This window comes from Lepidochelys kempii, chromosome 1, assembly GCF_965140265.1.
Source record: "Lepidochelys kempii isolate rLepKem1 chromosome 1, rLepKem1.hap2, whole genome shotgun sequence".
Classification (NCBI taxonomy): domain Eukaryota; kingdom Metazoa; phylum Chordata; order Testudines; family Cheloniidae; genus Lepidochelys; species Lepidochelys kempii.
In genome coordinates this window covers 345,072,356-345,088,356 of record NC_133256.1, presented here as the reverse complement: position 1 = coordinate 345,088,356, position 16,001 = coordinate 345,072,356, and the positions used below count along the sequence as shown (strand labels likewise).

General features: G+C 49.1%; 1 protein-coding gene across 1 annotated transcript in view; it reads right to left on the bottom strand.

Annotated features, from left to right (window-relative positions):
• LOC140910962 (uncharacterized) overlaps positions 1-9,877 on the bottom strand; it is a 31,725-nt gene extending 21,848 nt beyond the window's left edge. Inside the window, exons 1-6 of the mRNA XM_073343201.1 lie at positions 9,837-9,877; positions 8,789-8,824; positions 7,564-7,599; positions 6,212-6,244; positions 3,170-3,241; positions 826-861 (exon numbers count right to left, since the gene is read on the bottom strand). Coding sequence (XP_073199302.1) covers positions 826-861; positions 3,170-3,241; positions 6,212-6,244; positions 7,564-7,599; positions 8,789-8,824; positions 9,837-9,866 — 243 coding nt within the window. The 5' untranslated portion in view covers positions 9,867-9,877. The remainder of the gene's footprint in view (positions 1-825; positions 862-3,169; positions 3,242-6,211; positions 6,245-7,563; positions 7,600-8,788; positions 8,825-9,836) is intronic.
• Positions 9,878-16,001: the final 6,124 nt, after the last annotated feature.

Genomic DNA, 16,001 nt, shown 5'->3' with positions numbered 1-16,001 from the left:
CACCCTTCTCCTCTCTCCACTGGCTCCCCCACTTCTCCACCACATTGAGCTAAAACCTCTTGGCCTCACCTTTGCACTTCCACTCTGGCCTACATCTCCCAATCATGTAGGGGCACCCTTCCCCTAGCCCCGAAGTGCACCCATCCCAAAGCAGCCCACACTATGTGCTATGTTTGGTGAAGGACCAGTCTCCCAAAACAAAATTCCCCTTCAACAAAGTCTAGGGAACACCGTGAGAGAAATATCATCGTTAAGCAGATCTTCTGCCCGAGGACCCAGATTGACAGAGGCACTGTGGTGGGGAAGGCCAGCTGCCTGAGTATCTTTGTGAATCTGCATCTAGGCTGTTTTCCATGCCCTTGTCCACCGGTCTGGCACTTGGCAAAGAGACACTGAGAGGTATTTTTGAAGCTACCTTTAGAAGATATTTCAACCTGTCCCTCTATGTCTCCAGAAGGGGTGGAAAGTGGGTTACATTGGGATCGTGGTCTCTCTAGGTTTCTGCACACCCAGAAATGGCCTGGACACCTTCCTACTGGGGAGTTAGAGTTAAGCAAGGGGAGAGTACAAAGAGGCAGTTTTAGCCTGTCGTCTTGCAGTGTGCAAGGCCCCAGCACTGCTGAATGGAGATTCCAGCAGAGCCACAACTTGCCTTGAAGCCTCTTTAATCATTACAGCTTCCCCGCCCCATGAACGTCCACTCTAATCCCACTTTAGCGGCATCGCTTTTTATGTTGCAAAACCCAACTGACCAAAGTCCATTTGGGCGATACAAGCAACAGTTGTGATTTTGCGTTGCACACTCTGCGGTCTGTGCTTACTCACCTTTGGGCCAGGTTTGCCGGATAAACCTACATTCCCCTGCGGAGAAATGAGACTGTAAGTCAGTGGGCAAGAACAATACCCGAAGACGTCACTGAGTTCTGATCTCATAACCCTAGCAAAACACTATCAGCAGCAGATACAACTCACGCAAGTAATTCCCAAGACACCCTGGGCATGCAGGCACGGTGGCCCACTTTTTTAGACCTGGCTAGTGATTTTGGGTACCCCCCCGAGACACATTAAAGGGTGTGTTGGAAAGCACTAAGCACCCGCTCTCTGAAATTAAGGCCCCTGGAAAGTGTCGCAATTTGAGCTCCCTGAAATGACAGTCACAATTCAAAACCTTGGCCTAAGTGTGCCCAAGTCTGCCAGTTGGTGGCCAGGCTCTAAAATGGCTGCTCTGCAGCTTGGGACACAATGCGTGTGTATGTCTTTGAATTGCAGTGGCCAACTCCAAGTAGGACACTTAGGGTCTCTAAGCAGCAGTTCTGCCTGGTGAGCCAAAGTGGCATCTTCACTTGGCTGAACTTTTAGAAGCTGTTCTAAGCTGCCTTTTGCACCTCTTCAAGGCGCCACTCTGGGCAGCTACCTGCTCTTTGCTTGCGTTCTGTTAGCAGCTGGACTAATATGCTGTCATGTGGAGAGGGGGGAGAAAGCACGTTTTTTTAATAGCAAGGGCTTTGATTGTCCACGTTGCTGTGTTTCATAATAGCCAGAGTCCTAGAGTTTAAGGCCAGAAGGGACCTGACCAGATCGTGTAGTCTGACCTCCTGTGTATGACAGGCCACCACTCAGCCATCCCCACACCCAGCCCAACAGCGCCACAGCCCTCAGGACACTAAACGGTGGTGAGCCACAGGCAGAGAACAGGAGGGACTGGGGTGCAGCATGCCCGAGGTACCTGCAATGGCAGGGACCTGATCAAGTAATATTCAGGTGGTGCCCCAAGGGACCCTGGATCTGCACTACAGGGGGAGTTCACCCAGGCTACAACCCCATCACCTTTGCTCTGCAGTCCCACACCCTGGGGTGAGCTGCCCTGCGGGCTCTGTAGACCATTTAAGGTGCATCTTTTTTGTATCAGAAGCTACTGGATTAATTTGCTAATGACAGGCCATACGGGGTGAGGCCAGATTTCGCTCTCAGTCCCCGCTGACGTCACATTGAATTCAGTGCAGCTGCCCAGAGGTAATGGAGCAGAATCGAGCTCAGCATCTCTTGTTTTCCGTCCTTTCCCCTCTCAGTTCCCATTCATCACATGGCCCCCACTCACCCTTTCGCCCATGTCCCCCTTCAATCCCGATTGCCCTGGAATGCCAAAACCTGGACTTCCCTGGGAGGAGATCAATGAACACAAATTCATCAAATTCACCGTGCTGCTTGCAATAAAACGTAGTGATTATTTTGCCCTCCTTCCTTTTCCTGCATCCCTAGGAAGACTGAAATGAGACTGTCTCTCCCACTGGGCATCAGCAGCATTCAGCAACATGCAGGAATCCAGACCGGGTCTCGGCAGCCAGCATGGAGGTTTTCAGGAGGAGGCAGTTCTCATGGAAAGGCCCTTAGCTCTTTTGGGCTAGTATCCACATTGAACAAGTCACATCTGGGGGCAAACGCTGCTGCTAGAATTCTGATCAGTGAACGGAACGAGTGCCTCACTCTTGTTTCACCATCGTCACGCCAGCTGCCCGTCCGACTCTGCGTTAGCATCACCCTTCTGCTCTCAACCTACTACAGCCCTTGAGAATTCCCCTCCCTGAGCACCAGCTGGAGGTTGCCTGCCCCTGCTCCTGGTGTCACCCTGCTTCAGTAACAAGTCATGCAGCGTAGCCATTGCTTCAGCCATTTCTCTTCCCGCCCTCTTGAGCCCATCCACGCGGGGTTCAGAGATACTGACCTACTTCCAGTTCATACTGTAATTACCAGGGGCTGACTGCACACAGTGTGCTTTGTGCTGCACAAGACACAAAGGGAGACATTGTCCTACCCCCAGACAGCTTCCAACTCAACAGACAAGCCTCTGCGTTTAGGGCCAGACGGAAAGGAGGCCTCTCCCACCTGGTGCATTTCCAGCGCAGAGAGATAGGAAGCGAGAGGAGACCTGTATTGCTGGGCCTCAGGGCCTCATTGTCACCCTCGTGCCTTACAACATATCTGTCTCAAAGCCTTTGGCCTCAGTGTGCCACTGCAAACATCAGGGGCTACCATGCATGGACCGTGCACACCAGTGTGGCTTAATGAGAAGCTCAATCCACATTGTGGCCTTCTTCGTGGAGACCCACAATGTACAACTTGAACCAACAAAGGAACGGAAACTTTCCAGTGCCACAAGCACAGCCTTTACCTTCTCTCCTTTAACTCCTTGTTTTCCTTTGTTTCCCTGTGGTCCTGTGGGGCCGACGGGTCCAATATCGCCCTAAGTGTGAAGAAGTCACACAGTTAGTCACATGTCCTAGCCAGGGCTTGCCCTTCCTGTGTGGCTGCTGGAATCCAGTTTTCAATCCACTCTGAAGACTAATTTCTTTGAGAAATCTACCCATTTATCTTCGGATTTTATCCTGCTGCCCGTCACCGTAGTATCTGGGGGCCTACTATGTAAAATCAATATCTCCAGTTAAGTCCCTAGTGGATTTCATGGAGTCCTTAGCTGTGGAAAATTGTGTAACAGGGGAAGGAATTAACGGAGTTAGCCAGACTTTGCTCTCACTTACACCGGTTTAACTCCACTGGAACAACTCCTAATTCACGCTGGTGTAAATGCGATGAGAATCTGGCCCGGGAGTTTTCTGTAGTATCTGGCTGATGAATCTTGCCCATATGCTCAGGGTTTAGCTGATCGCCATATTTGGGGTCGGGAAGGAATTTTCCTCCAGGGCAGATTGGAAGGCCCTGGAGGTTTTTCGCCTTCCTCTGTAGCATGGGGCACGGGTCACTTGCTGGAGGATTCTCTGCTCCTTGAAGTCTTCAAACTACAATTTGAGGACTTCAATAGCACAGATATAGGTGTGAGGTCTTTTTTAGGAGTGGTGGGTGAAATTCTGTGGCCTGCATTGTGCAGGAGGTCAGACTAGATGATCATAATGGTCCCTTCTGACCTAAATATCTATGAATCTATGAGTTGTCTGCTAAGAAGCTTCAAAAGAGACTGGTATTTTACCAACAAAAATGATAAAAGCTCAGAAGAATAGGACGTATGAGGCAAGGAGAAGGCTAAGGACCCCGCTGACCCCTCTGCCAGCGCGCCATAGAATGGAATGAAACGTTTTGAGACCCAGACAGCAACCAAGAGAGTATTGCTAAGTCCCATAATGGGAGGTGGGTCGCATGAGAGGATCCATCTCTTATAGGCGTGCCCCATAGAATGGAAACGGTTGGAGAGCAATGGGGATAAATGCACTGGGCATGCTCAAGCCTGAAGAAAAGCAAAGCAGAAGTTTGTCATGTTGTAAAGGGGCAGGGGGGTGTTAGGAAGAGTAGTTGAGGGAGATATGAGTACTAGCCAGGAGGGCTGCAGGAGGGAAAATGGAGCCTAAGTTCTGTAGTTCTAAGTCTGGCAATGAGCTGCTAAGGCAGTGGTCCACAGACTTTTCAAGGTTGCACCCCACCCAGGAGCCGGGACTGGGAGTGGGGCCACAGCTGGGGGCAGGTCTGGGGCCGGGGCCAGGAATGGAGCCGCGGCCAGGGGCTGAGGCTGGGGCCGGGGCCGGAAGCAGAGCCCTGTCTGGGGGCACGTCTGGGACTGGGAGTGAAGCCCCACCCGGGATCTGGGGCTCTGGGGTGGGGGGCGGAGGATGCTGACAGAGGTAAGGGGGCTGAGGCTGGGGCCGCAGCTGGGGACAGGTCTGGGGCCGGGAGCAGAGCCCCAGCCTTGGGCAGGGCTGGGGGGCAGGGCCAGGAGCCGTGGCTGCTTCGAGCAGGGGGTTGGACTAGATGACCTTCTGGGGTCCCTTCCAACCCTGATATTCTATGATTCTATGATAAGGGTGGGGGGAGGGAGGGAGGGAAGGGAAATTAAATCAATCCTGCCATCATGGCTAATGCAGCAGGTGGTCTCTTCCACCTCGAAGAAGTCCTTGGATCTTGGAAACTGAGTTTACTCTAGCAAGGTCAACACCTCTCCCCTCTAGACAGAGTCCAGATTCTGTCTTGGGCACTGGATCTGTGCCTTACTAACCTCCTTAACCAGTACCCCAAGATCTAAGCCTTTTCCACAAGCTGACACTGGAAACAGAATGGCTGGAAGCAAATTTACATCTGCCATGTGGCTAGACCAGGGGTCGGCAACCTTTCAGAAGTGGTGGGCCAGCTCTCCATTTAGTCACTCTAATTTAAGGTTTCTCGTGCCAGTCATACATTTTAACGTTTTTAGAAGGTCTTGTTCTATAGGTCTTTAATATATAACTAAACTAAACTATTGTTGTATGTAAAGGAAATAAGGTTTTTAAAACGTTTAAGAAGCTTCATTTAAAATTAAATTAAAACGCAGAGGCCCCCGGACCGGTGGCCAGGACCCAGGCAGTGTGGGTGCCACTGACAATCAGCTCGCGTGCCGTCTTTGGCACGCGTACCATAGGTTGCCTACCCCTGGGCTAGATGTTACGTGAGGGTTTAAATTGGCTTGCATATAAACAAGAGAAAGATTAATGGGGCGGAATCATCGTTGTTGATCATGTGTCGTTACACCCACACCTTGAATACAGATTCCACATGAGGAGAGACCAAAAGGACTGGGACTGTTTCACTTGGAAAAGAGACTACGGGGGGATATGCTAGAGGTCTATAAAAATGATGAAGGGTGTGGGGAAAATGAATAAGGAAGTGTTATTTACTCTGTCACACAACACACAATCAAGGGGCCACCTAATGAAATTAATCGGCAGTTGCTTTAAAAGAAACATAAGGAAGTACTTCTTCACACAACACACAGTCAAACTGTGGAACTCATTGCCAGGGGACGTTGTGAAGGCCAAAACTATAACTGGGTTAAAAAAAGAATTAGATAAGTTCAAGGAGGATAGGTCCATCAATGGCTATTAGCCAAGATGGTCAGGGTCATAACACCATGCTCTGGTTGTCCCTTAGCGTCTGACTGCCAGAAGCTGGGACTAGACACTAGGGGATGGATCACTCAATAATTGCCCTGTTCTGTTCAGTCCCTCTGAAGCATCTGGCCTTGGACACTGTCAGAGAAAGGATACTGGCTAAATGGACCACTGGTGTGAACCAGTATGAGAGTTCTTATGTTCCAATCTCTGTTCACTTGAGCTTTGTCATTTCATGAGACCAGGTCTCCATATAGCCCAGGAATCTCAGTGAGTAACATGCCCTAGTCTTCTTAGGCAAAGGTCTCATGCAAGTTTAACATTGTGCTGCTTAGTTAACTTACTCTGGCACCCTTCTTGCCTGGAGGTCCAACAACCTAGGAGAAAAGGAAGCCACATAAGTGTCCTCTTTATTTAGAGGGATGGATTTCCTTGACATAGATGGATATTAGAATCATAGAAGATCAGGGTTGGAAGAGACCTGAGGAGGTCATCTAGTCCAACCCCCTGCTCAAAGCAGGACCAACCCCAACTAAATTATCCCAGCCAGGGCTTTGTCAAGCTGGGCCTTAAAAACCTCGAAGGACGGAGATTCCACCACCTCCCTGGGTAACCCATTCCAGTGTTTCACCACCCTCCTAGTGAAATAGTGTTTCCTAATATCCAACCTAGACCTCCCTCACTGCAACTTGAGACCATTACTCCTTGTTCTGTCATCTGCCACCATTGAAAACAGCCAAGCTCCATCCTCTTTGGAACCCCCCTTCAGATAGCTGACGGCTGCTATCAAATCCCCCCTCACTCTTCTCTTCTGCAGACTAAATAAGCCCAGTTCTCTCTGCCATATTCAGATCATGTTACACGGGGGTTTTATGGAGGTGGAGGGGGAAGAATGTGTGTGGGGGGGACAACTCAAGTTTCAAAACAAAAAAAGCTCAGTCTACCTCCATTACCCTATAGGACCTTGTACCCTGTGTTTGAGTGGCAAAAGCTGACTCCTATACTGTATCCAACACCAGAAAGGACTATAGGCCTGGTCCAAAACCCATTGAAAGACTCCCATTTACTTCAATAGGCTTTGGATCAGGGCCTCTGTAAGCCCAAGTGTGGGATCCAGTAATTCATCTTCAGGGCAGCGGGGCCAGTTAACTGGTCAAGATTTACCCAGAACAGCCCAAGGACTTTAATTACACCAGGGCTGAGCCTCGATGGTTCCAGCAGGCCTCAGTATCTCTCAGAATAAATTTAAGTGCCCTCGTAGTGCCAAAATCAGCCCTGTGCTAACTCTCATAACAGGAGATCAGATTAAATGGACAGGATTAGACTACAAAATCTCTGGGGCCAGGATTGTCTTTCTAGCACCAGTCTCAACACGGCTCCAGTCTTGATCAGGGCCTTCCAGGAAATAGCATATTACGGAAGAAATAGCAGTAATCACTAATGTGGAACTGGCTTTCATAATTCCACCACCAAGGAGCCTGGTTTTCAGAAGTCAGTGCACCCCGTGAATCCAGGTGACTTTAACAGTGAGCGTGAATAGACGGTTCAGTAAGACTTCCCTAGTTCTTTAGCTGTTCATGCTGCCCGCTGGAAAGCTGTGCGTTAAGCGGCACAAGCCATGTCTGTATTGTACACTGAGTGATGCAGTATCTATTGCTCAGGGGGGTTACCAGAACTACTGTCCACTCATAGTTACCCCCATGGCCGGAGCACCTGGAAAGCCCTGACTTCCCTGTAAGGAAAGATTAAATACATAAAGTTAATAGTTAGAACATTAAAAGTTTTTATGCTTAAAAAAACCTAAAGCATCATTTCTTAACCCAGCCCCCAGCTCAGGCACAGAAGGACAGAAGTAAAACAATAGGATGATGCTTGGGGCCCCACCAAATTCACAGTCCATTTTGGTCAATTCCACGGTCATAGGATTTTTTAAATCGTAAATTTCATGATTTCATCTATTTAAATCTGAAATTTCATGGTGTTGTAACTGTAGGGGTCCTGACCCAAGAGGAGGTTGTGGGGGGGGTGTTACAAGGTTATTTGTAGGGGGGCAGTGGTATTGCCACCCTTACTTCTGCGCTGCCTTCAGAGCTGGTCTGCCCTGTGAAATCTGTATAGTATAGGGTAAAAGTATACAAAAGACCAGATTTCATGGTCTGTGACGCGTTTTTCACGGCCGTGAATTTGGTAGGGCCCTAATGATGCTGTATGTCTTTCATTGGCCCAGTGACCAGACACTGTAATTATGAATGACTATGATGAATAAGAATGGTCACTGGCACAGGGAAAGAGAGTGAGAGATATACATTATCGGCTGGGGATTGGGCATTCACCTGGGATGTGGGAGACCAAGTTCAAGTCCCCGCTCCAGTTACTGTTTACACTAAGTGGAACAGGTTGAGAGAGCTCTGCAGCAGAATAGCCCATGGCCCGGTCGCCTGAGAGGTGGGAGACCCAAGTACAAGTTCCTTCCCACAATAGGCAGAGGGGGGAATTGAACCAGAAGGGGGAGAATTGAACCAGGGTTTCCTACATCCCAGGTGAGCACCCCTAACTACAGGACTAAAGGAGACCCCACCGCTACTCATTTTGTGAATCTAGTTCTTTTAAAATGCCAGACATTTTTGTTCGACTCAAAATGGATTTTTTTTCTAGTTGCCGAAATTTTTTTGCAGTTTTCCGATTCGGTTTGGCCCAAAATGAATTTTTTAACAAAAATGTTGGAGCTGTCAGCGAACTGAAAAATCAGTTACTCCCCGGGCTCTTCTTGGAACACGCTGTACCAGAAGAGAGGAAACTTGTAAAGGCAGCTAAACACAGTCACTATTTTAAGGCTGTTATCTGATTGTCAGGAGTCCTGACTCCTGTTCTTTGCCCTGGCTCCTTGATCTAAATGACCCCCACTGCCCCATATTACTTACTTGGTCTCCTTTCTGCCCCACCACTCCTGGAAGACCCTGTAAAACATCAAAGGAACATTTCCAACAGGTTAAAAATATTTCAGTCATTTAATTCCGGGGTCCCAAAGGGACCACATCGTACAGCAGGGACAACAGCAGTGTCAAGTTGTGTCTTCATGGGACATTTAGCCATTGGCTTCTCTGCCAAGACTGCTCCCAAAAAGGGGGCTAAACATGATGATGATTTTAATCCTATGAAAACTCGCCCATTAGGGAGTGGAATGAGATCACCAGATCCCGGCACACAGGCTACCCCTCAGCCATCAGATGGGAACATTTATCCTGAACCTGGGCCCGATTTGAATAGGGCGACCTAGAAGCGATATGCTCTATGTCCCACTACCAGGCTTTTCAACACAAGCAGGCCCCACACCATGCAGTAGTCTTCTTTGGGGACCTCCAGCCAGATCCACCCGCATGTACAAATCTCACTAGAAATTCCGTTCTTATGAGATTTCCCACCCAATTTTTAACCGTCAGAAGGTTGAATACAAGACCAGAAGGCACCCATACAAGCACCCACTCTACGGGCTTTTGGGGGCAAGAGAGAGATCTGCCAGTCAGTAGGAAACCTAAATCAAACCCTGAGACACCCAAATGTCACCACCTCCCTGCCATTCCAGGAGGCTAAAAGGGGATGGGGCTAGTCTTCAACCTGAATGCAGCCATTGCAGACTCACGTTAATGAAGAGCCTGATTCTCATTAATACCAGGTTTCTTTCACAGTATTCTGGCAGGTAAAAGGCCCACTTTAATGCCCTTTTACCCAGAGTGGCATAAAGGGGCATTCATGTAAATGAGAGCCAGGCAGAGCATCTGTAGCAACAGGAGATGCCAAACAGAGACTACAATGTTTGCAAGAGCTGTGGCAAGTGGCTCCAAAGGCATTGCAACATTGGGAAGGAGCTGGCTCTGCGAAGGTCTCATCAAGAAAGGGTTTGGGATGGTTCCATTTGTTACATGCAGGGTCATTCTGACAGCAGCTTGTCAAGCAACTTGATTGGCTTACAGCACTTCCTTGAAGTCCCTTCGGCCCCATTTCTCCACGCTCCCCCTGCAAGCGACAGAAAATACATAGAGGTATTAGGTGCATAAGAGTTGCCAGAACAGACCAATGGGTCCATCTACTTCAGCATCCAATCTCTGACAGAGCCTCAAAACTGCAGAGGAAGTCACCTTCAGGGGAGATACCTTCCTGTCCCCAGCTGGTGATAAGCCAATATCCTGAAGCATGAGGATTGATAGCTTATTTTTATCCTAGCTGCAAATGCTAATAAAAATGCCCAATCTTATTTTGATCCTTGATTTAATAATTAAATGAAAATGCAGAAGGAATGTGACTTTGGGGTTTATAAAACAACAAATATGCATGGGAAATATTCCTCAAAAGAAAACTGAATGCACATTCAACAGGCTAAGACAACTCAGATATTGGGCTCAATTCTGCTGCCAACCACACTGGTTTTAGACCAGTGTAACTCCACCAAATTTATCTTTGATCTATACCAGTGTAACCAAGAGCAAATCAGGCCTATTCTCTCTCCTCTCCTATGTCCAAGCATCATTTATTTCTGTCAGTTTAAGGACCCCTCTCACCTTCTCCCCTTTGACACCTGCTTGGCCTTTTTTACCCTGGAAAATGAAAGATGCTTTTGTTAAGACAAAGATCCATTTGCAAAGAAATATCAACCAACGAACAAGCAAGCCCTGCACTCTGCAGGAGAAAGAGCTTTGGATATTCCTTCTCCAGGAGTTTGCAAAGCAAGAAGACAAATATATCTTTGTTTTAATATCAATAGACTTTGCATTCATATATTGCCCTTCAGGTGAGGATTTCAAAGAGCCAGACAAACAATAATTAATTCTCACAATATTGTGTATATTATGGTAACATCAGCTGAGATTGGGGTCCCATTTTATCAGGGTAGTTTGGGCTCCAAATTTACTGCATTTTTTTTTTAACTTTGATTTTGGTTCACCCAAACCCTACCTTTGGGCCAGTCAGTCCTTCCTCTCCAGGCAATCCTGGTTCACCCTAAACAAAAACAAAAACAAAATGTATTTCCCTGACTGTCCCATGTAGTCAGTCCCCGAAAGAGCTCTTTAAAAACACCAGTAGTTCTAGGCCTAAGGCCCCTTACAGAAAACACTCAGTCACACTTTTTTCTTTTCTTAAAGAGGTGCAATTGCACATGCAAAAATGCCCACACAAGTGCATGCCCACATTTGTGCACACAGTGCCATGATTGCACATGCAAAGGGCAAGTTAGAGATGGCTGTTTGAACGTGCAAATACACAATTCCCATGCATTGTTATAAACATGCACTTTTCCACAGGCAAGCAGGGGTTGGCCCTCAATATTGTGTGTTGGAGGGGCAGTTCTTTAGAAAGCAAGTTTTCCATTCGCTAGACAAGACGGTCTGAAGTGAGTCACATGTCCATCTCCCAGAGCCACTGCTCTGCAGAATCCTCTCCAAGCAATAAGCCAGTTGATGCTGGAGAGGCAGGGAAGAGAAACTGTGATAAGAAGATTGAATTAGCCAGACCCGACCATTGGCCAGTTAGGTTCGGTATCCTGCCTACAGCAGTGGCTGACATCCCATGCTTCAGGGGGTGGCAAAAGGCTCACTCAATCATGCATTTAGCTACTTGTTCAGTGCTACATTTAGGGGCCTGGAGATCTTTCCAGCCCATGGAGGTGACCACTTCATGCCCTGAGATTTGATTATCTTTCACATACCTAAGCCACTCTCAGGGTTTTTTTGTTACATCAAGAAATCACAGTCTTTGACTCCCTGATCCTTGTCCAGCAGTGAATGTCACAGGCTAAGACATCAATGTTTTCCTCACCCCTGGGCAGCAAAATCCTCCCCACTCTCCCCGAGTCACTTCCCCAACAATCATTGCCACCCGTTTGTGAGGGGCCTCTGTCATGTACACTTTGTACCCAGTAGGGCTGCTTACCAGCAAGTCAGGGTTCGGTACCAGATATGGACTGGCTGCAGGGCTCCCTTCTCAGAGAGATATTACCAGCAGGACAGTGGGGTGGGAGGAGGTATTGTTTCATATTCTCTGTGTATATATAAAGTCTGCTGCAGTTTCCACGATATGCATCTGATGAAGTGAGCTGTAGCTCACGAAAGCTTATGCTCTAATAAATTGGTTAGTCTCTAAGGTGCCACAAGTACTCCTTTTCTTTTTGCGAATACAGACTAACACGGCTGTTACTCTGACACCAGATGTGTTCACTAGAAGATCCTTTAATGCATTGCCAGCAATGACTGAGGTTAGCTTTAAAAAGGTAGGTTGCCTAGTGGCTGAACAGTACGATACAGTTTAATATGCCTTTACCAACACTTTTTGCCTTCCCAGCCTCCACCAGGAACTAGGGCTGCCAACTTTCTAATCGCACAAAACCGAACACCCCTGCCCCGTGCCCTGCCCCGAGGCCCTGCCCCTTCACTGAGGAGCCGCCCCTACTTGCTCCATCCCCCCTCCCTCCGTTGCTCGCTCTCCTCCACCCTTGCTCACTTTCACAGGGATGAGTCAGGAGGTTAGGGTGTGGGGCAGGGGTGGGCTCCAGCTGGGGGTGTGGACTCTGAGGTGGGGCCAGGGATGAGGGGTTTGGGGTGCGGGAAATGGCTCTGGGCTGGGGTAGCACGTTGGGGTGCGGACTCTGGGGTGGGGCTGGGGATAAGAGGTTTGGAGTGCAGGAGGGGGCTCTGGGCTGGGGTTGAGGGGTTCAGAGTGTGAGAGGGGGTGCAGGCTCCAGCTGGGCGTGTGGGCTCTGAGGTGAGGTGGGGTGAGGCCAGGGGTTTGGGGTGCAGGTGGGGGCTCCGGGCAAGGACAGAGTGTTGGGGGGGGGTGCGGGCTACAGGAGGGAGTTTGGGTGTGGCAGGGGACTCCGGGCTGGGGCAAGGGGTTGGAGTCCAGGAGGGGGTTCGGGATGCAGGGTCCCGGCAGCGCTTACCGCAGCTCCCAGGAAGCGGCCACCAGGTTCCTGCAGCCCCATGGCACATGAGCGACCAGGGACGGAAGGCTCCGCGCGCTGCCCTCACACCCACAGACACCACCCCCGCAGCTCCCATTGGTTATGATTCCTGGCCAATGGGAGCTGAGGAGCCGGTACTTGGGGTGGGGGTAGTGCGCAGAGCCGCCCTGACAGCCCATGCACATAGGGGCAGCAAGGACCTGGGGGCCACTTCCGGAAGCTGCACAGAGCTAGGGCAGACAGGAGGCCTGCCTTAGCCCTGCTGCGCTGCTGACTGCACTTTTAACAGAGCGGTCAGCGGTGCCAACTGAAGCTGCCAGGGTCCCTTTTCGACTGGGTGTTCCAGTGAAAAAACAGATGTCTGGCAACCCTACCAGGAACCTAGGGATTCCCAGGCTGGATCAGAGCGGAGACCACCAGATACAGGACTCGAAGGGATCTCTGTGTCACTGAGTCCAATCCCCTGTTATCACAGGAACCCACGTCATATAGTCCTATTCATAAATGTATCAAGCTCCATCTTAAAACTACTTAGGTGGTTTGCCCCCCACTACTGCTATGGGGAGGCTGTTCCAGAACTTTACTCTTTCTGATGGGTAGAAACCTCCTTCTAATTTCCAGCCTAAATGTATTCATGACCATAAAATCATAGAAGATTAGGGTTGGAAGAGACCTCAGGAGGTCATCTAGTCCAACTTGTTGCTCAAAGCAGGACCAATCCCAATTAAATCATCCCAGCCAGGGCTTTGTCAAGCCAGGCCTTAAAAACCTTGAAGGATGGAGATTCCACTACCTCCCTAGGTATTGGTAACCCATTCCAGTGCTTCACCACCCTCCTAGTGAAATAGTGTTTCCTAATATCCAACCTAGACCTCCCCCACTGCAACTTGAGACCATTACTCCTTGTTCTGTCATCTGCCACCACTGAGAACAGCTGAGCTCCATCCTCTTTGGAACCCCCTTCAGATAGTTGAAGGCTGCTATCAAATCCCTCCTCACTCTTCTCTTCCACAGACTAAACCAGCCCAGCTCCCTCAGCCTCTCCTCATAAGTCATGCGTTCCAGTCCCCTGATCATTTTCGTTGCCCTCTGTTGGACTCTCTCCAATTAGTCCACATCCTTTCTGTAGTGGGGGGCCCAAAACTGGACGCAATACTCCAGATGTGGCCACACCAGTGCCAAATAGAGGGGAATAATCACTTCCCTCGATCTGCTGACAATGCTCCTACTAATGCAGCCCAATATGCCGTTAGCCTTCTTGGCAACAAGGGCACACTGTTGACTCATATCCAGCTTCTCGTCCACTGTAATCCCCAGGTCCTTTTCTACAGAACTGCCACTTAGCCAGTCAGTCCCCAGCCTGTAGCAATGCACTGGATTCTTCCATCCTAAGTGCAGGACTCTGCACTTGTCCTTGTTGAACCTCATCAGATTTCTTTTGGCCCAACCCTCCAATTTGTCTAGGTCACTCTGGACCCTGTCCCTACCCTCCAGCATATCTACCTCTCCTCAAGGCTTAGTGTCATCTGTGAACTTGCTGAGGGTGCAATTCATCCCATCATCCAGATCATTAATAAAGATGTTGAACAAAACCAGCCCAAAGACTGACCCCTGGGGCACTCTGCTTGATACTGGCTGCCAACTAGACATTGAGCCATTGATCACCGGTTTCTACCCATCCAATCTTTTTTTGAGTTTTGCTGGATTCTTGGCCTCAATGTCATCCTGTGGTAAGGAGTTCCACCGTCTGATTATGCCTTGTGTGAAGAAGGATTTCCTTTCACTGATTTTGAATTTGGGGTAGCGTCATTGAATTCTATCAGGTTTCAGAGTAACAGCCGTGTTAGTCTGAATTCGCAAAAAGAAAAGGAGTACTTGTGGCACCTTAGAGACTAACCAATTTATTTGAGCATAAGCTTTCGTGAGCTACAGCTCACTTCATCGGATGCATACTATGGAAAATGAGGAAGATGTTTGTTTTTATACACGCAAATCATGAAAAAATGGGTGTTTATCACTACAAAAGGTTTTCTCTCCCCCCACCCCACTCTCCTGCTGGTAATAGCTTATGTAAAGTGATCACTCTCCTTACAATGTGTATGATAATCAAGGTGGGCCATTTCCAGCACAAATCCAGGGTTTAACAAGAACGTCTTGGGGGGGGTTAGGAAAACAAGGAGAAATAGGTTACCTTGCATAATGACTTAGCCACGACTGGGCGTGGCTCAAATAAATTGGTTAGTCTCTAAGGTGCCACAAGTACTCCTTTTCTTATTGCATTCTATGCCACAAGGGATGTCCCTCTATCTTCCCCATCCAAGACCACCACCCATTTCCAACCACCCTAGCACAGGTTCAACTTGGATGCATGTTTTTAATACCCGCCTTTTGTCCTTGTGCTCCGGGTGGCCCCATTTCCCCCGAAAAACAAAGAGAGAAGAGAGCTCAGCCTCTAGGACTCATTGCTGGCTCCTGTCCTCTTCTTCATCATCACCACCCTTCTGTGTTTCTCTCCTTTTTCAACTCCAGTGGCAGTCCATGAGTTTCAACAACACCTCTCCATTGCGGTCCAGCTATTTACAAAGGGCTGATTTCGGCAACACCCGTCCCATCTCTCGCCTATTAGATTGTCACCTCTAAAGGTTTGCTAAATCCAGAGCCCTCAAACAGTGAAGACACAGGCGTCTTGTAAGGACAGAGCAATTCCTACCAGCTGTTTAGGGGCAAAGGGCAGGATTCTGGAAGCCCAAGGAGGATTTTTGTGCCACAAGACCAGCTGCACGGGAACTCCAGGCACTGCCTGGCAGAGCAGGGATTTGGGGGTAGAGCTGGTGGACCTGCCACCAATCATTTCCCGTGGCATTGGGGGAGGCCAGATGCTGCACAGGCTGCAGTGGACACTGTGGAATAGCTCCACTTCTGTTCCATGGCCTAGGTGCCTTCCTTCTCTACAGTCCCACCGAAACTCCCCAGAGAACAGGCCATGCGGCTCAAGCTGCTCATCAGGACCAGTGTTTGGGCATTAATGCCAGTGCAGGTCAGACACTAATTGGCTCAAACTGACTCCTCCCCAAGCTGGAACACAGCAGGCACATGGTGCTCACAGCCAGGTGAAATTCTCTCCTACCTCTGAGAAAATAACACCCAGCCCAAGTCTGACAAACGAGGCTGCATCTACACTG